At 36.9% G+C, this 20,304-nt stretch overlaps 1 protein-coding gene across 1 annotated transcript in view; it reads right to left on the bottom strand.

The window, feature by feature from the left end:
- Positions 1-1,963: 1,963 nt before the first annotated feature.
- Positions 1,964-20,304, bottom strand: part of TSGA10 (testis specific, 10) — a 36,017-nt gene continuing 17,676 nt past the window's right edge. Inside the window, 10 exon segments of the mRNA XM_010575813.1 lie at positions 1,964-1,973; positions 3,293-3,427; positions 7,264-7,368; positions 7,677-7,879; positions 10,251-10,460; positions 12,165-12,350; positions 12,935-13,045; positions 15,208-15,376; positions 15,605-15,660; positions 16,863-17,017. Of these exon segments, the coding sequence (XP_010574115.1) occupies positions 1,964-1,973; positions 3,293-3,427; positions 7,264-7,368; positions 7,677-7,879; positions 10,251-10,460; positions 12,165-12,350; positions 12,935-13,045; positions 15,208-15,376; positions 15,605-15,660; positions 16,863-17,017 (1,340 nt within the window).

The following is a 20,304-nucleotide window of genomic DNA, read 5'->3' as shown; positions in this document are numbered from 1 at the left end:
AAAATACATCCAAATCATAACACCTAAATACAGACTCTTTTTTCCCCTCAACAAAATTTTATATTGTTATTTTCTTTCCCTTTTTTCAGTAACCTTTTAAAATTATGCACATTTCTAAAATAAAAGCACACTGTCAGTAAAGTCAATGGAACTTGTGGGTTTTTTCTGTTTATTGAGATGGACCATCTCACACAATAATACAAGAGCTGGCAGAATGGTGGGAAAGGAAGCTATCTAGACTGATTGCTTCCTACTGAACAACATTAACAGTGATGAAAAACCTGTGCAAGCATTTGTGAAATAGATTTAATGAAATTTAGCATTCAGCAGGGAAAAGTGATAATTAAATGAGCATTAAGCTTTAACTCTCCAGATGGTGTGCAGAGTCTTCACAAGCCATTGTGAATATAACATTATAAATCCTTGAAACAAGAATTCCTAGAAAGAAAAAGAAATCTAATTTGTTTCATGTTCAGTGAATATAGAAATACATCCTGATGTTTCCACGTGCAAAATTTTAAGGTTTTGATTCTGAAAGCACTTTGAGCAGGCTTCCCAGTCTGTTTAATAGTCAATCCAGATCATTTGAAGGATTAGTTTTGATTGTACAAAAGTGCTATAATGCTCTTTGAAGTGAAAGGCAAGCTTTGGACTCCTATCACTTAAGAAAGTCAGACAGAAAAAGTCTTCCCCACTAGGTCTACAAGACAAACTACAAGGCACATCCTTTTCACTTTACTGAAACAAGGAGACTGGTGCAATAAAGACAGGGAGAAAGATGGAAGAATAAGAAAAAGTTACTGTCCAATTTACTTCTGATACCACATTCTCAATAAAATAAAAAGGTGACTGTCTGCCTCCCATCACAGTCTGTCTGCTAAAATAGCACCAAAACACTGGAGAGGAAGAGGAGTATTAATGGTGATTCCTATACTGATATCTCAGTATACTTCATGGGCTGCAGAGTCAGACATTAGCTGTGGAAGAAGCCTCTCTACCAAGGAATAGTTGTTTCTACAGTACCTTTGTCAATCCCTGGTAACTTGTCTTCAAGCAATTGAAAAATTAAATTTCACCTCCTAGAGGACTATTTCTAATAGTATTCTGCTTTAAATTCAACAGGAACTTACACCTAGATCATGTTTCATCAATTCCCCATACATCTATTTTAAAAGTCTTAATTCTGTGATTCTGCTGATGATTACACTCAAATATTTGCATTAATATTCTTGCTTTTACTCTCAGGCTGTATTTTACATTGTTTTTTGTTTTGTTCTGGTCTCAATGAATTTTTCTGAATCTTTCTAGAGTTAGTTGGGAGGGAAATGATTTCATCATTCATAAATATTTCAGACATTTCTACTATTCCATCTTTTGATACAGATTCTAGGTTCTCGACATAAAATTTATCAAGAACTTTAGTATTCTGGACATTAAAGAACTCACCCAGACATAGGTAAATCAAGTGTAAATCACTTATACAAAGCAGGCAGATCCAGATTCAGATCTCTGCTCCATCTCAGGAGAGCCTTATCAAACAGGCTATTTTATTTATGACTGTATCATTACATTACACAAATCTGATAAATTCTTTCCAGTTAAGCTTTTAAAACATAGTAGACTGCCAAAGTTTCAGTGCTTTTATTGCACCTTTTTTTTTTTTAATCTAAACAATCCTAAACAATTTAGTATAAATAAATAAGTCTGGAGCAACCCTAGTTCTTCCCACTTAGCCAAAAAATGTATAACAAAGAGCTGGATGAGGAAAAAAGTTACGTATTATATTAGTATCTTGAACACTCAAAAATGGGAAATAATTAGGCAAAAAAAAAAAGAGTTCATTTGCACTCAAAAGCTACACTGATTTAATTGAGAAATATTTAGCTTAAACCAGCTGAAGATTTTAAGCAAGCAAAGTATTTATACCTGGCTCACATATTTAATTTTTAGCCCTTACTTAAACTCATTGTTCCCTAGGAATGTGCAAAAGCGGATCATGCCACATAAGGCTAGCCAGGAGGAAGAAAAAAAAAAAACAAAACCCAACCAACTCCACAAAACCCAAAAAGCAAACAAGAAAGGAGTTGAATTCATAATCTAGTTTATAGAAGATTACTCTTGATTTGGTATTTAGCCAGAAGTTTACTAATTAGGAAGGAAAGCACCAAAATCGTTAGTATCAGTGTGGTGACTACACGGATTGATCCCCCTTTTCTTTATACAGTATCAAAACCAGAAGAAAGTGTTACAGTAATTAGAAGTAAATTAAACCATTCCAAACAATACAATGCCTATTTCAACAAATTTAAGAGCTACACTGTACTCAGACTGAGGAGGAGTAGACGTGGCTCTATCAGAGGAATGAAGACTCCCTGTACTTGCTATCAAGGACTGGCAATAGCTACAAAATCACTGCCTTGCACAGTTGTGTTTCCCTACTGAGGGCACCAGAACCAGCTCACTGACCCGAGGAAATTTGTCTTGTATTCTTAGGATCTATGTACTTAGAGGAGCCCTTGATAACAAAGATTAATCAAGTGCCAAAGGTAATAATCACAGTTAACAAAGTATTAACAAAATTCATCTTGGAAGTACCTAACCATCTTGAAAGCAGAAATGATTTCCTGCAAGTCGTGAACTGAGACTTTTTCCCGCTCAACTGGAAATTTTTTGTTAATGCATGCTGCCATCAATCTACCAAAAAAGTGTGATGCAACAGGCAGGGAGCTACCAAGTATGAAGCTAAGCTGAGACTGAAACTGACAGGGGACTAGCTGCATATTGTGGAGGCTCCATTTTACTGATTGTTAAAAGGAAAGCTGGGCTTGCTCCTCCTCAGGGTTACAAGTGTTTGAAGACTTTTAAAAGGTATTTATGTTTCTTGTAAAAAATGCACATATATAGAGTGAAAACTATCTGAAAACAACTAGATAAAGAAAGGCTGGACAGTTAAGAGCTTTTATGTAGGAAAGATGAAAATATTTACACCTACACCTGCACAAAATTGTGGCAAGTCAAATAGAGATTTTCTGTAGCATTTTTTCTATTACTGTTTTAAGAATTTATGACTATAGCAGCCTGGTGCAAGTAGTTGCTATTAACCGTATAGTTTTGATACAGCTCAGTAAAACAAAAGGAGTATCATCAAAAGATTGTGGTCCTGAATCTTCTTGTAACTTTTCTTGGAGCAATGTAATTCCATGGAATTCAGTCAATATTTCCACAAGAAGTACCAGATTTCATCCTTCCTCCCCCCTAGTGTTTGGAACTTAAATGTTGTTGAACCACTTACCCTTCCAGGGACCAGTCCAGAGACCAATCAGGAGGCTGATGATGGGAATGTTCAGGTGATGATGTTCTTAACGTAGAACTTAACTGATACGAGATTGTACGATTCTGGCGTTGAAGTTCCTGTACAGCACATTCCCTAAATAAACATTATTTTACAGTGAGACTAAGCACTTTTCAAAAATAATCAAAATTATCTCACAGTCATTATCTTTTTTTTTTTTCTATTCAAGATTGTCAGCTTTTTTACTGTATTTTAAAAGGAGAAGTGGTGTTCATTACATACTTCTCTGAAAGCCAGATTAGTGACTCTGTATTACTCCCTTACTCAGATTTAGTTCTACATATCCATTGTCTCTATTTTCCCTAAAAGAGAGAGGTTAGCCATGGTTGCTGCAGGTTAAACTCTAAAAATTGTAAAAATCTCCAGGGAGGAAGAGCCTAATTTTAAGGTTATTCACAAGTCTGCAACATAAGGACAATCACTAAAATCAGCAATGATATTAATGTAAGAACAGTGTTGTTTGTGGTATTCTTGTGCTGTTTCAGTTGGCAAAGCCAATGGACTAGAATCTACCTGAAGTGCCCTGAAACTGATGCATATTTAAGAGATGGTGGACTCCCCAGTGGGAAAGCTGTAAAATAGTAGTCTGGTCATTTTGACTGCAAGGGGTGAGGCCTGGATACTGGATGAATCCATAACTCCTGCATCTGGATGTACGGGGATGAAGTATGTGGGACTGGATAATACACTGGAAAATTTTGGAGGTACATACTCATTCTGGGATCCTGGTTTCAGGCTGCCAATTGTTTCATAAGGAGAATCTAGTCTGGGTTGGATTGGGAAACTACTAGGAAAGGTAGCTACAACAACCCCTGAGTTTCAGTGTATAACCCCAGTAAAACCTTGACAATGGTTCATTATAAATGAATGGGTGTTTTGGGAGGATAGCACTGACCCAGGCTGGAAAAAAGGGCTCCAAGTTGCCCAAAACCTTGCAAATGAAGGTATAACAAGGACTGCCTGTATGGTTTTGAACTGAAACTGGCCCCAGTGTGACAGCCATTACCACAGTCCTACCTATGGAGTGGACCACTGAAGCAAATCACCAAAACCTACAGGAGAGCAATCAGATCCAGCACCAGCTCACAGAGCTGAATCTACAGGCAAGAAAAAGAGCTTGCTCTAGCAGCAGGAGCCCAGTGAAACATAAGTCTTCCACCTAGCTACCAACAACCCGCAACCTTGTGCCTGGGGAGGTATCATCTGCACTGTAAAGACTATAGAACCAGACTTATCTACATTGACTGCTAGTCTTACTAGCATTATTGCTTTTAAGGGCTTTACTATACACATGCTGTACCGTCTTTAATGGTCAAGATGGTGCTGGCAATGGTGGGAAGTTAGAGTGCAGCTGCTTGCACCTCTCACAGGTAACATCACCCCGTAGAATACCAAGTTTGGGTATGAATGTAGCAAAACCATGACCAATGGGGAAAAGTAACCTGGGGCAGAGAAAAGGAGGTACAAAGGCAGCAAAAAGGAGGGTCAAGAAACAGAAAGGGATAAAAAGATATGCAAGTCATGCACTTGGGGCTGGCCAGGGGTACCTGAGAGTCAGTCCCTGTGCTTGGTCACCAAAGCCAAAACAGGACAATAAATCAAGCCTGTTGTTTCCACACGAGTCCGAACAATTTCCGCAGTCAGGAGAACGGGAGGGATGGAGACATGCTTTTCCTGACTGGTAAAGAAAAATCCAGACAGACAGCTTAAGCCTCCTGGTATCACTGTGTTGGTGCTCATTCAAGGCCTGACAGCATTGGCACTTCCACCTCCTAATTTCAGGCTTTATTTCATTCTGCACCAAGGCAGTAAATCAATACGACTAGCTAAGTCAGTCTTAGAACAAGGATATCATCTACCCACTTGTTTAAACTGACAACAAAAAAAACCCAGTCAGTACTGACATCTGCTGCTTCCATTATATACTATCATGATACTGACATTTAATGATAGTATTTTTTCCTCTCTGGCTAATTTTCTGGTTTTCACTTGCCAGTACCAGAAAAATAGATTGGCTGTAAGAAGCCAGCTTGGAGCTTTGATCTCTTTCCCTGCAAGCAAGAGAGATCGATACCTGCTCTTGTAAAGCATGACTTTCTGAGGAAAAACGGAAAAGAAATAAAATTCTTGTAACCTTTGCGGGACATTGAAGAGACACGGTTTCGATTTTATGAAAAAGCTAAAAAAAAAAAAAAAAAAAAAAGCAAAGCTCTAGCCTTTCAAAGACAGCTAAATCTAATGTCAGCCTCAGATTTTTATATAAGAACATTTCAGTCTTTGCTATTTAAGATTTCTGCATACTGTTTTTGCAACTGACTTACAGACTGCATGATGGAACCTAGCTTTGTTCTTTCCAAAACAATTCAGATAATTAAGTTTGTAAATCTCTTATGTAAAAGAGAAATTCACTTCAAGAATGAAAACTGGTGATCTTTGCCTCAGCATAGGCTCGTTCTAATATTTGTTTTGCTAACCAGCTGTGAACAACTATGTGAATAACAAATTATCCTTAACTAGGAGAAGAGATTAAGTATGGAGGCTGATTCAACTTTCTGCCAATGAACGCTTCAAGAAGAAAGAGTTGCAGTCCCTACCAGGGAGCACTCATACACCATGAGATGGATGCACTCACACGGGGGGGGGGGGGGGGGGGAGTAGAGAAACAACAATCTGAAGAAGATCAAATTTCTTTTAAAACAAAGGCACTCCTGTATTAGCACAGTCTGGCTCATTCCATGCAGCTGAAGAAGCACAAATGATGCCACCTTTTAAACTGACTTGCATATCTAAGCCAAAAGTTTATAACTTTTTGCCATGACTTCAGGGTAAAGGAGAATCCAATTTGAAATTGAAACGTACACTGAGACTTTTAAGAAATCCATCTTTAAAAGACCTAATATCAGGTATAGACATGCCCCCTCCAGAAACCTCGTCCTTACTTATGAGAGAACAGATTATCAACAAACTAATTTACTACAATTAAACAAGACATTTGATTCTCAAACCTGTGCCATAATCACATCACTCTGCTTCTTTTAGCCATCTCTTTTACATACCCAAAGTAATGCCTGGCATAGTAATATTTTATCCTCAATACATCCATGAAATAGAGAAGTACTGTTGTTTCACAGATAAGAAAACCATTTAAGACACCAAAACTATATAGATTAAAGCAGGCTAGGGACCATTCTCTGGGACTGTGGCCAAATCATATGAAACAGCTTGTACGTATTGTTAAACTCCCCCGTCCCCGTGTGTGTCGTGCCCCCCCCCTCCCCCCAAAAAAATTACTGTGGCCATACTGCCATTTGGGAACCATCCCTACCACCTTCTGTGCCCCAAGTAGTACCTGGGAGAATGTGGGTTGGTACAGGCTAAAATAATTCCAGAGTGGGTACTAACAATTCAACTGTATGGACAAGAATACAGTTGTGTGTACCCCTCAAGTCAATGCTCTGACCTGGTTTAGTTCAACTAGCACAGGTGTAGCCAAAAGGTAGCCATTCATATCACAGAACTTAGTAGTCTATAAATCACTTTTCTGGCCAACTAGTCACCTAGACTGTCACTATAGATCAAGACAGGCATCACTATAAATGAGTGAAGACAGACAAGCATTTTCAGGAAAGTGATCCATCCCATCCTATAACAGGCAATCCTAGAGGGCAATTTATCTCACTGTCTCGTTCCATTGGCTATAAAGGGAACCTAGACAACTAATTCAAACAGCATGTGTAATAGCTACGGAGACTGAATTCAGTGACACGAATAGCCTCTGAACACAGAGGAAATGTACAGCAGAGCAAAACCAAACTTTGATGTTTATCCTACTAATTAGTCTAAGTCTTAGTACTACATTGCATTTCACCCCAATTAGATGCAGGAGGCTCAATACAAACACATATACTTGCCTTTCAAAGCGCTCAGTCCCCAGCTGTCTTTTGGTGATAGCCAGTTCTGACTCCAGCTGAGCTGCTCTATTTCTGAGCTGAGTAAAATCTTGACTCTGCACAGCACTGTAAAGTCCATACACTTTAATTAGATAGCAACTATAATCCTCCAAGCATGTTACCAAAATTAAAAGGGCAGCTATACCATGCAATTGAGATTAAGAACATTTTTTGGAGTAAAATATAACACTACACAGAAAAGTCTATTAGGGTATAGCTGAGGAATCAGAAGCAGGTTTTTGCTATCTTCTGCTCTTTAGGTAACCAGGGTACATTTGCCATTTGAAAATGCGGCTAGATATAAAACCATCTCTGTGTATATACACTTGGGAAGAATGAAAAAACCTGCAATATTATCCTGGTCATTTACTCACAGTTTATTTTCTGCTAAAGCAAGCTGTTCCTTGAGAAACTGAATTTCAAAGTCTTTTTCTTGCTTTGCTATCTGTGACTGAAATTCTTTCTCATGACTGGACACAAGCAAAGATTCCAGGTTTTTCATAGATGCTCTTTCATTTCCCAGTTGTTTTCTCAGCAGCTCTATTTCATAATGGGATGACTCACACTTGCTCTGCAGCTAAACAAAAATTTTAAAGTTTTAGATGTATGTCTGTTAAGCTTACTGACTATCTATTACGGTAACCTTTAAAAAAAAAAAAAAGGCAGATAAAAAAAAGGAAGTCTGGAATCGATGACCAAAATTTGCTCTCACTCCAGGATGGATGATTAGTGTTATATTTGCCCTCAGTCAAAATCCTGTGTCAGATTTTTAAATCCACCCAATGTATATATCTGTATATAAATGTACTTCATACAAATGACAAAATGCCATGAAATATACATATCAATGAATACAGATTGTAGACAGACTCATTAAAGAGGAAGAAGGAAGTTCTATATTTTGTTGGGGCAAGAAACTACTGATTAACCATTTGCATGCAGGAAATGACACCCGGTATAACAAACCAATATCTGCATCACCAGCAGAGTGAGATTACACTTATTTTACTTAAAGGAGCATCAAGAATAAATCTGGGGGGAAGGGGAAAATTAATAAAATCCAAACCAAAAGATTAAGTATCTCTATTTCTTGGGGGAACCTAAAAAAGAAGAATACCCATAAAACCTAGTATGTTCCACTGCAAAGGGAACAATGGACATACCTGAGACATAACTACACAAAAAGAAAAAAAAAAATAATTCCAGAGACAGTTAGTCAGGAAAATCTGTATTGAGTCAGCTACAGACACACAGAAAACTGCCTGTTTTAATCTTAGCGTAAGCTGGATGCTATTTTTCCTTCCTCTTTTTGTGTATGCATTTTAGCATATCTCTAACCGAGTCCATTTGGGGTGCTGCAAACACTTTTATCTGTATTTTACTCAAGCCTAGTTTACATTAAGCACAATACTGCTCACCCAAAGGTCATAGTAAATCTATGAACTGAGACATCTTAACAAACACCCCACCTCTCCAGCACATTCCTCAGAATTTTCAGAAGATAACCATTTATGTGTTCAAACAAGGAAGATACTGAGAAAACTCAGGCCATCGGCCAACAGGGAGGGGAGAAGAAAAAAAAAAAAGAAAGAAAAAAATATTTTTCACTTTCTAAAGCAGAACTCAAATTTTTTTGTTTTACCAAGCTAAACTAAAAGGTTTCTTCGGTCTGAAAGATCCAATTTTCTACTAACTGTCAAACAAAAATTTAGTTCTTTTGCTGATAAACAGTTTTGATATTCTACTTTTGTATTTCAGAACAAAAGAATATTGAAAACTGCAGACAGCATAAGTTATAGGAAAATATACAGTATTAGCAACACTGAAAGAACAATATTATTCAGCATCAGGTTTAGTTGTCACTTCTGAATATACATATGCTGCAGTCTAGTAATGCAGATTTCTGCATTAGAATACTATGTAAAATAAGAGCCCTATCTGAAGATTATACATGGCTGATGAAAGACTACTGGTTGAAAGGTATGAAAAAAATTAGCGAAAATTTCCCAACTTCAGACTTTTCTCCAACTTTCCAACTGCATTTCTGCATTTTTCTCTCCTGAAATTGTTGCTGCTCTCCACAGTCCCAGCAAGTCCCTTCACTGACAATTTGACAGAAGGATCCAGGAAGGCTTAGCTATATCGGATCTCATGAAAGCTTCAGACAAATGTCATATGCTGGAACTCTTCCCTATCAAAAGCATTGTAGAGGATTCCACAAGCATACAAAAGACATTACACACGTTTGGCTGCAACAAATAACCAACTGTCAAACAGCAGCTTTACCCATAGTGTATGGAAAAGGCATAAAGGTTAAAAGAGAATGCTGGAAGCCTGTAAAGAACAAGAAATTATCTCAGCTGGAGCAGAGGATGGACAGGGCAGTGATAGAATCATACTGGAAATATCTGAATAATCTGAGTATGTATGAACAATTTTTCAGAGTTTATCCAAGCTAAGTTTTTAAAAATTTGCCTATCAAACATTAATTTTGTAGTTTTTGTAAAAATCAAGGTCAACAGAAATTGATTTTCAATGGAAATTAAGGAAAGATTATTAAAGAGATATTGATACTTCCTGAAACAGTCAAGCATTTTAAAGTCCATGTCAAGTTTTTTTGCTAATAAACTACTCCAGCTATTCTGCTTACTTAGTGACTAGATGTAAAATCCAAGATATGTTTCAAGAAAACAAGCAGTAATTTTAAGTCCTGACTTTTGAGTATTCATAATAAAACCTTTCAAAGCAGCATGCTTTTCAAATAGTATACAGCATCCACCCTCTGAGTAGTAAGCCCCTGAGGAATGCCAAATTAAACATTCAAAAAATTGAAACAATAATCATCAGTAAGGATTTATTTGATCATTCTAGACCCCAAAGTAGATTTAGATCCCTTAAGTAAAACGTTAACATAAACTTATTTTTCTAATATATTTCATTTCACATACCCTTTCTACCTTCTCTGCTAAGGAAGTTAACTGCTGATTTAATAGTTCTTTGACTGCATCTAGTTTAATGCAAAGTTCTTATGTAGATGTGAGATTTGCAAGTATAGAGACTCTCTCCCAATGTAATTTTTGAAGTTTTCCTTCCATTTTCACAAGAGACTTGCTTAAGGCAGAAATCTGAGACTTGTATGCTGCTTCTGTTGTTAAACGCTACAGTAAAGCAGTATCAGATAATCAAAACTCTACTGCAAAGAAAATTTAAAACTGCTTCCAAAATCCTACAAAAATATCCCTATGTAATTGTGGTGAATTTTAAGAGGCAGCAGTAATTTATTCTAGAATAAACTTCAAAGTTATTTCTTTAATAACTCCCGCATATAAAAACTAGAAGAGAATAGCTCTTGCTTCTGACAGCAACATCAGCTAGAGACATTCTAAACTCTATTCCTAGAACTCTATTCCTTCTGCAGAGCTAATAAGGTTCAAAATTCTGCCATGGGCCACATTTCATTTTCAGATGAGACCCTCTTATTTTAGCAATAAAATGTATTCTTGCATGTAGATGATAAGTGAATGCTGAGATACTGTCAGTCATGTTTATAGTGCTGCCACCCATAAACTCAGGCATGACTAAGAGATGACAGAAGTCACACTAAAGAAAAGTCCACAAGCCAGTAGCAGCAGTTCTGACTAAAAGCATTTAGAATTTTGTATATTTAAAATTAACATAACTTATGTTTTTCTGTTTTGAAAAAAAGCCTGTACTTTGCCCAGTGACACTTGTATTTCTGGTCACTTTTAACTACTTAATTTTCAGTGGGTGGCAGAATGAGTCTGGGAGGTTACAGAGCAAAGGGACAGATAAAGCACTGTGACCTCCTTGAAGGATTTATTAGGAATGAGATCCAAAGAGATGATTGTAGGGGGAGCACATTACATTAATTCTAGCTGTCTTGCCTAAAAAAAAGCACAAGAAACACAGAGCACTACTAAGCACGTTACGATTTTTGATAAAAACTTCTGGTTTAGATATGTGCCTTATAACTACTATGAACCTGAACGTGACAACTGGAGTTCTGACTCAATTTGTTGACACAGTTTTCATGAAGAGGCCTTTTATTTAGTTTATTCCTATACTTAATAGTAGGCATGTGGGAAGGAAGTAGAAGGATGAAATCTCTACTTGTTTGAAGCTCACTGGACAAACTAGGACCATGTACCAGTTTTATCATATTTTAAAAATGTCAAAATCCGTCACACAATCTTCCTGTGCTGTTTTGCTGCTGTTATGTTCTCATCCACTTTTTGGACAGCAGCAGGTCAATTCCTCTTGAGTATATAATGTGCATGGATAGCCCTCAGTAGCCTATGTGATATTCAGGAAGCAGAGATGAGCTGCAACAAAAACCGTAACAACCCAAAATCAGAATATAGTTTATATGTTCATAATGTATTTTCAAAGCCATGCTGTGCATTTCCTTTTAAGTTCTTCAGATTTTCAAGTGGGAAGAGGCTCTTTGGGACATCTAAAGTGGTGGAAAGAAGGTTGTAAAGCTGGAAGTGAGAAAAGCAGGCACAGGAACGTAACAGGTGACAAAGCAATAGGTATGTTTCAGGTATGCTGTGGAGTTGTATGTGACATTATGCCTTCAGTCATTCCAAACATGACAGCGTTTTATAATTCATAATATATATTCTTTCCTTGAAATATGCTATTATTTTTTAAGATTTTTTTTCCAAGTGTGACTAGTGCTAGTCATGTTATTAAATAAATTCAAACTCCATACAGCTCACTACAGCACATATCTCTAAAATATGAGAAGTGGTATTAAGCATAATTTTAAACAGTTCCAGGCTTACAATACTACCAGACCATTTCCAGTGTGAACTATGGAAAGAACAATTTCAACTTACTTGCTCCATCTCTGTTTCAAGGGACTCCATTTTCTCTTTCAATCTGCGGTTCTCAGACTCCGCACTGATCAGTGTCAGCCTAACAGAGCTACAATCTGCTTCTGCTTGATGATATTTTGCTTCCCAACTTTCTCCTTGTTCACGGGCTTTGTGGTAATTCTCCAAAAGCTCGCAGTTCTCTCTCTCCTAACACATAAAGCTTGTTTGTTTAATAATTTACAGCAAGCTTCACAAAATAGGGGTATCTATAGATCTACAGGTATGACATGGTATTGGATGTCTCTTTCCACTGAAAACTTTGCCATTTAGCCAAAATATCAAGAGCCTTCTCAAGAAACAGTGTTTTGTTCAAGATGGCCACATTTTAATGTTCAAAACACATCTGTTAAAAATGGCTAGATTAACATTACAAATACAAGGTATAGCAATATACTGCAGAAATATATTTTTTTTTTACTATTAATCCCATATGGTAATAAAAAGAAAAGAGTTCCAAGTCTCTGTATTATTCACTGTCTGAATTTTTAAGTTTAATAAACACACATACACGTGTATATATATATATAATATATAAAACCACAATGAAATATACTTCATTACTTGTGTACTGCAAAAATAGCTAAGAAAATGTGTTCAAACTAATAAAAACATATTAGTAGAATGCAAGTAAGTTTTGACTAGGAAGCAAATTCTTCCATGGAAATATGGCTAAAATTTCATTTTTAATTAAACCACCAGCTTTTATTAACAAGTTTAATCCATATACTCACTTTAGACTTCAGTACACCCTTCAGCCTGACAATATCTGTACTTGAATCCTGGGCTTTCAACTTCATATCATCAAGCTCAGTTTGGTACTTTGCCAGTTTTTTATATAATGCCTATGAAGAAATATTTGTTTCATAAGGTTAAAGTATACTGTTTGTACCTTTACAAAAAAAAATAGAATTAGTGTGTATCTAAAACCTATGGCTTTATTAACTCATTATTTAAAGGCTATATAGTCTAAACCATGTAAATTTCTATTTAAAAACATTTGCATTTGTCAAAAATATTTTGTTTCTTTGACTTACAAATAATGCTAAGTCTTCTTAAAAAGAAGAAAAATGTCAATAAAAGAATGTAGCAGTTAAGAAGAAAAATATAGACGATTTATTTAGGAGCTAGATGGTCATAACAAAATAACCTGCCCCATATAAGAGGCAGGGCTCAGAGTCAGCTCCCCCTTTTTTACATGTTACAGTCTCTTAAAAGCCCACATTTGAAAAAGCAGAAGAAAGCTAAAAAATTGAATTAACTAATTATGTGGTTATCCCCTAATCAGGAGAAATAAAGCCACAAGTATTAGGAGAATGCACACAGAATTTCTGGCAACTACTGCTTGAGAAAGAACAGAATGAGGAAAAAAACTGCAGAAAGGCTGTCTTGAACTGCTCTGTTCAGAAACTCTTCCTTCCTTACAAAATTACTAGAACATTCAGCTGCAAGAACTGGGGAAGGGGCAGGGAGGGCGGGATGTGGAGAAGGCTACGGAGAAACCCCTATTCCTGCTGTGAAAAGGCTGTGAGTTACTGAGAAAGGTGCTCTGGAAATCTGTGAACTTTTCCAGGAAGCCCAAGTGAAGAAATGAGAATGCTACTTTAAATACTTTATCACCTAAATCAATGGAAGATCCTAGAGGAACCAATACGTATTACAGACGCAAGCCTATTAAAAAGTAGTTGATCTTGTGAGGCTAAGACTTTGTTTTGAACTGCTTCTACAAGCACCCAGGCATTGCAAAGAAAACCGTGAAGCTTTCAAAAGTAGCTAGAAGCAACAGGAGGCTGTGCTTTGTACCAGCTGATCTCACCAGTATCAACTGTGATTCTGAGAGAAGGTAAAGAATAGTGATTCCTTGGAGTACCTTTGGCAGTTAACGCTACTACGAGCCTTGACTCTTCTAGGATACTCGGGTGCTAAATAGAAATGATTAATATGTTTGAGAGATGAGTTATTTAGAATGAGAGTTGCCTCACCTAATTTTTGCAGCGCAGAATGAGGCACCTGATCTAACTAGTTAGCTAGACTTCCTCTATAATGAAGGGAGAGAGACACATAGAATGAATTGCTTTAAAAACTGGGATGGGATGAATCTCCTTCTGGAGGACTTTTCTTTACTTAAAAGGGAGCCTTCATGACTTAAAACTTTTATATACACCTAACATCAGGTGAAAGTTAATTTGCTCCTTCAAAACTGGGTAGCGCTTCTAGAGAAGAAAGCCAGATGAGCAGAAAGTATTTTCAAAGACAAAGATATCCTAAGCAGTAGAATAAGTGCAGAGAAGAAAGATAAAGTATCAGAAAACCTAAATGAAGGCAAGAAGTTGAAGAAAGAGAAGAAAAAACAGAACATTACATAGTAATGAACTACTACAGGTATTAAGCTTAATTCCTAGCTGCTTGGAAAACACACTGATGCATGAGCATTGTGTGTGCATGAGACGACACTTTAAGTATTTTAACTACTTTCATTAGGAACTGCACACAGAAAAAGAACACAGTAGATAATGTAATGTTGTATTATAACCAAATATTTCCAGCATCTTTTATCCAAAAGCCACTTCAAAGGAACATAAATACTATCAATAAAGTTTTGAACCTTATTGAAATGTGTACTGTGTTAAATTATTAGCAAGTCAAATTCATAAACTTTTAAGTATTCTAGGCCAGTCACAGCACAGTACAAGAAATACTTGCTGCTCCTTTATAGTACTTTTCCATATAAACAATAGTTATAACTGCCACATTGTTTTCATTTGAAGATCAGAAAAAAAACCCATTAATTAGCTGTTCCTCAGGATAAACATCCAAACTATTACATAAGAATCGCTGGTCATCTTTATACAAGTCAGCTGAGCAATAAGGGAAAAATCAGAGTTTGAAAAATGAGCTTAAAAACTAGTTTGCAGATTTACTTCAGATGAGGGCACACCAATTCTACATACTACTTGAAAAATACACCATTTTCCTTTTTAGTCAAAGGTTCTCTGTACAAATATACCTGATTTTCTTGCTTAATATTAGAAAGATGCTCTTGTAACCTGTCATTCTCCTGAGCTAATGATTCTCTGTTCTTGTTAGTCTGTACAAGTTCTTTGTTGGTTTCTTGTAGCTGTTGATGCAAACTGGTGATATCTTTCTCACAGGTACAGAGTGCTTCAGCAGATTTTCTATGCAGCAAATAAAAAAGTTCTTCAGGTACAACAATACTGCCCAACCTAATACAAATGATAGCTTTTCCAGTGGTTAAGTTTGCAAGTCATGAAACAAAGCTGTAACATTTTAATATTTAATAGACTAAAAAATATTTACACATTAGCACATCCTATGATTCAATTTTTGAGTTAATCTTGTAAGTTAATCAAAATTTTATAATGATCTTGACATTTCATCCTTACTTTGTGGAACACTCCAACTCAGAAATCAGAATCTTGAAATCCGAAATTATTTTCTCCTTGAAAAGAAATACAAAATTAAAATAAACCTCTTACCACTCCTCAGTATAAATGGGAAAAAACATTATATTTCCTTTTATTCAGCTGGCTGATTAATTTAACTGTGTAAGGCAAAATGGATTGTGGTTTTCCAAGTGTCATCATGTACTGTTTAGAGCTGAAAATTCTGATAATCTAATTTGGCAAATAAAGGAACAAATATTATTATCTTCCACAGAATATAATAATCTTAATTAGATTTTTTTAATCCTTTGTGGTTCTAAAGGCAGCATTTGGCTCACACTCCCAAAACTAAATGATGTCTTCTGCCTGTAAGATAAGTTATCACAGCTTTTCTACAATGAATAAACTATCAGAGTCTGGTAGCGTGTAACTGATAAAAAAAGAATTCCATCACAAAGTATATTACTTCACTCCCTTGTCTTTGGATACAGATATTAAAAGAAGCATAGATAGGCTAAGAAAATATCTTCCACTGGAGACACAAGAGAGGTGAGAGACAGCCATCTCTTCTCTAAAACGGACATAATTTTACAATTTACAGTTTTAAAAATACAAAGTTAGTGCTTATGGCAAGATGATTTTAGCCTGTCCTGCAATTATCTTTTCTTTAAGATTTTGTTACAAATCAATACAAATTCTTGAGTTAACAACCACAACAATTAAAAAATACCTCTGTAGTCTAGCCTAAATCAACATCCAGGTGACTTAAGCTGAAGTGAAAAATAACATTTCAGAGCCAAGAACTAAGCAGCTTCATTATATAGTTTGAAATCACACTGTGCAATATACCTTAAGGTGAAAAAAATGTAATTCAGATGCTTCATCAATGACAACAAAGGCAATATTATTTAGCACCCTGCATCTTTAACATCAGTGGATCCCAAGGAAGAATTTAGGCTAAATTTTATGATAAACAAAATATTTTATTGGCTAATTTACTCTTCTCCACTTCAGGAAAGTACTTAAAGTCTCCTCTCTTGATAAGTATAAACCATACAAAACATCAAACATGAGATGACCAACACTGCACCAACCTACTGCTGTTGAAGTCAACGTGAATTTTATTGTTGCCTTGAAACTGGAGCACAACTAGGTCAGCACTGAGCACTGTTGTAGATACCAATATAAGATAGGTGTGATGACCCAACAGATCCTTGCCCTATTTACCTTTTGTAACTATTTACATGTTGTAACATACTTTAATTGCCAGGCTTTCCTCAAAAGTAACAATCTTCTCTCTTCCTTCTTCCACACAGTCTTGCAAAGATGCCTTCTCTTTATCAAGTTGTGCAATTGTTTCTTTCAAAGCACAGATCTCCTGTTGTTGTACAAGACTTTGTCTTGAAAAGTTATCTGGACACAATCAGAAAAGTCTCATTTTTATTAATTCAACCATTTGAAATAAAAATTATTTTGATACACTTCTAAAGCGTAAAAGAACATGGCAAAAGCTCCCCTTCAAGAGAACACTGAAGCATGTACCTTTTTGAAATATATAAATAATCTGACTGATATTTCTGGAACTGCATTCTTCCTTAGATCAAGGCCTTAAATTACTTGGCTCAAAACAAATGTTTAGATCATTAAAAAATAACTTTCTTGGGTATTATAACAATAAAGGCTTAAACAGAATTACTATAGACAGAAGCAATATGTAGACTACAGCATGTAATGAGTGATGAAGTAAGAGAGATTGATATCCTGATATTAGCTAGTTTTTCCTGAAATATTTTTTTTAATTTAAATTAACTTTATGTAAAAGTGAGTAAGAGTGATGCAATTATAAAATTCAACACCACTTAAAAATTGCAAAGATAATAATGAAAAAAGCAATCTACTCATTACAAAATCAAATTCTAAAAGATGTCTCTCCCTATCTTCATTCAGCTAATAAGGTGTTACACACTACATTTACCTTTAAATGCTCAGAGAATCAATCCTTATATGATCTACATACATTGCATTCACAGAGGAGAACCACAGAAACCTTACAGTGAACCTTACATCTTATAAAAACCATGCAAGCTGCAAACTACTCTTTAAATATCAGTGTAATTGGGCTTATTGAAGGATACTTATTAACCACTTCCAGGAGATAAAACATCCAAAGTAAAATGATCTGTAGCTCAGTCCTTTCAGGGACATCATAGCATGTATTTACATTCTATTTTTTCCACAGAATCTTTCCCTATTTCAAAACACAAGATGAAAGGCGCTTAAATTTCCACCTCATATTTTTGGATGCATGGCTCTGGAACCTGCTAAGACAGTGTTCAAACCTGGCTCTAAAGAAAATTCTGATGGAGCAGCTAATCCTGGAAACAATTTCCAGGCTCTTTAAGGACAAGAAAATCATCAGTAGTAGTCAGCATGGCTTCACCCAAGGGAAGTCATACTTGACCATCTTGATAAACTTTTATGATGAAATGACTGGCCTGGTAGATGGAGAGCAGTGGATGTTGTCTACCTTGAGTCCAATAAGGCCTTTGACACTCCCATAAGATACTCATAGATGAGCTGTTGACATATGGGCTGGATGAGCAGACAGTGAGGTGGACTGAAAACTGTCTGAACAGCCAGGTGCAGAGGGTGGTGATCAGTGGCACAAAGTCTAGTTGGAGGCTGATAAAACAGTGGTGTGCCCCAGGGGTTAATACTGGGTCCAGTCCTGTTTTACATCTTCACTGATGAACTGGAGGCTGGGGCAGAGCTTATGGTCAGGAATTTTGCTGATGACACAAAACTGGGAGGAGCAGCTGATACACCAGAGGGTCATGCTGCCATCCAGAGGGACCTTGACGGGCTGGAGAAATGGGCTGCCAGGAACCTCATTAAGTTCAACAAGGAGAAGGGCAAAGTTCGGCACCTGGGGAGGAACAACCCCAGGCATCAATACACACTGGGGGCCACCCAGCTGGAAAGCAGTTTGGCAGGAAAGCTGGGCGTCCTTGTGGACACATATTGAACATAAGCCACCAATGTGCCCTTGCTGCAAAGAAGGTGAATGGTATCCTGGGATGCATTAAGGAAAGTATTGCCACCTTGTGAAGGGAGGTGATCCTTCCCCTCTGCTCAGCTCAGATGAGACACATCTGGAGTGCTGGGTCCAGTTCTGGTCTCCCCAGTACAAGAGAGACATGGACATACTGGAAAGAGTCCAGTGAAGGGACATGAAGATGACTGAGGGATGGAGCATCTCTCCTATAAGGAAAAGCTGAGAGAGCTGGGACTGTTTAGCCTGGAGAAAAGAAGGCTCAGAGGGGGATCTTATAAATGTATATAAATACCTGAACGAAGGGTGCAAAGAGAACAGAGCTAGGCTCTTTTCAGTGGTGCCCAGGGACAGGATAAGAGGCAATGGGCACAAACTGAAACACAGGAGGTTCCCTCTGAACATCAGGAAACACTTTTTTTTTTTACTATGAGGGTGACTGATCACTGGAACAGGTTGCCCAGGGAGGTTACAGAGTCTCCTTCCTTGGAGATATTCAAAAGCCATCTAGACATGGTCCTGGGCAACTGGCTCTAGGTGTCCCTGCTTGAGAAGAGAGTTTGGACAAGATGACCTTCGGAAGCGCCTTCCAACCTCAACCATTCTGTGATTCTAAGCAACAGTGTGTTACCACCATTTTACAGAGGAGGAATGGAGGCACAAAGATCAATTGAAAATGCTATCTGATTATTTTGGATGCTCAAACTGTGACCTAAATTTTCAGGATAGAAAGTATTACATGTTAAAAAACCAACCATGGATTGCTGCCACAGCTGTAAGTACTCAACACTTCTGAAAATTAATAACCAAAGCCTCAAATCAGGCACTCAGAAAATAGGTCATATGTGTAGTTACTGAGCAATTCTGAAAAGTTTGGTTATGCATCACCCCAAAATTCTAATGTACAGACAGCAATAGTATAAAACACTGCATAACAATATTTAACAGTTTAAATACTGTGTGCTTTCTCTTTCTGCAGTTACCTGTTTTATTCACTGTATTTTTGGCTAAGGAGAAGATCTGACAGATAAGCTTGCTTCACCAGACAACACCGATTTACTCCCTACAAAACTCTGCAAAAGTTGGCACAAAGACTCTTATAGAAAGACACCACATGATAGTGTAATTAAAAACAATACCATAAGTTAAAAACTAACCTGGGGTTTATTTATTAAGTAGTACAGACAACCTTAAGACTGGCATTCCCAACTTCTTAGTGTTTGTCTCTGAAATAAGTTACTTAATTTGTGTGAAAAACAAAAAGTACCATTTGGATTCCCATCATGCGTCAAATCACATGACATAAAAGACACACCATTGTGAGACTATACTGCTGTTCTCTCTGCAGACAAGCACTGGAAAAGAGACACTTTGCCAAGTGTACATTATTTTGCTGACAAGAGAAGGTAAACACAAGACTTGGAAATCCCTAGTTCCATTCCAGACTCCAAAAAGGGAAAAGGTTCTCCAGTGGACACACACACTTTTCTTCCATCTTCTCCAATTCTACCTCTCCAAGAAGATACCATTACCTGCTTATACTTTCTCTTCACTTTGGTCAGCCCCAAGTCTTAAGGTTTCTCATCCTAGACTCCTTCCCTACTAATACTAAACTCCTAAATCCACATTTTCCATCTCAACCTCCTTT

Source organism: Haliaeetus leucocephalus, unplaced genomic scaffold (assembly GCF_000737465.1).
Source record: "Haliaeetus leucocephalus isolate CR32 unplaced genomic scaffold, Haliaeetus_leucocephalus-4.0 Scaffold495, whole genome shotgun sequence".
NCBI lineage: Eukaryota > Metazoa > Chordata > Aves > Accipitriformes > Accipitridae > Haliaeetus > Haliaeetus leucocephalus.
Note: the sequence above shows the minus strand (reverse complement) of the source record. Positions and strands in the feature narration are given on the sequence as shown.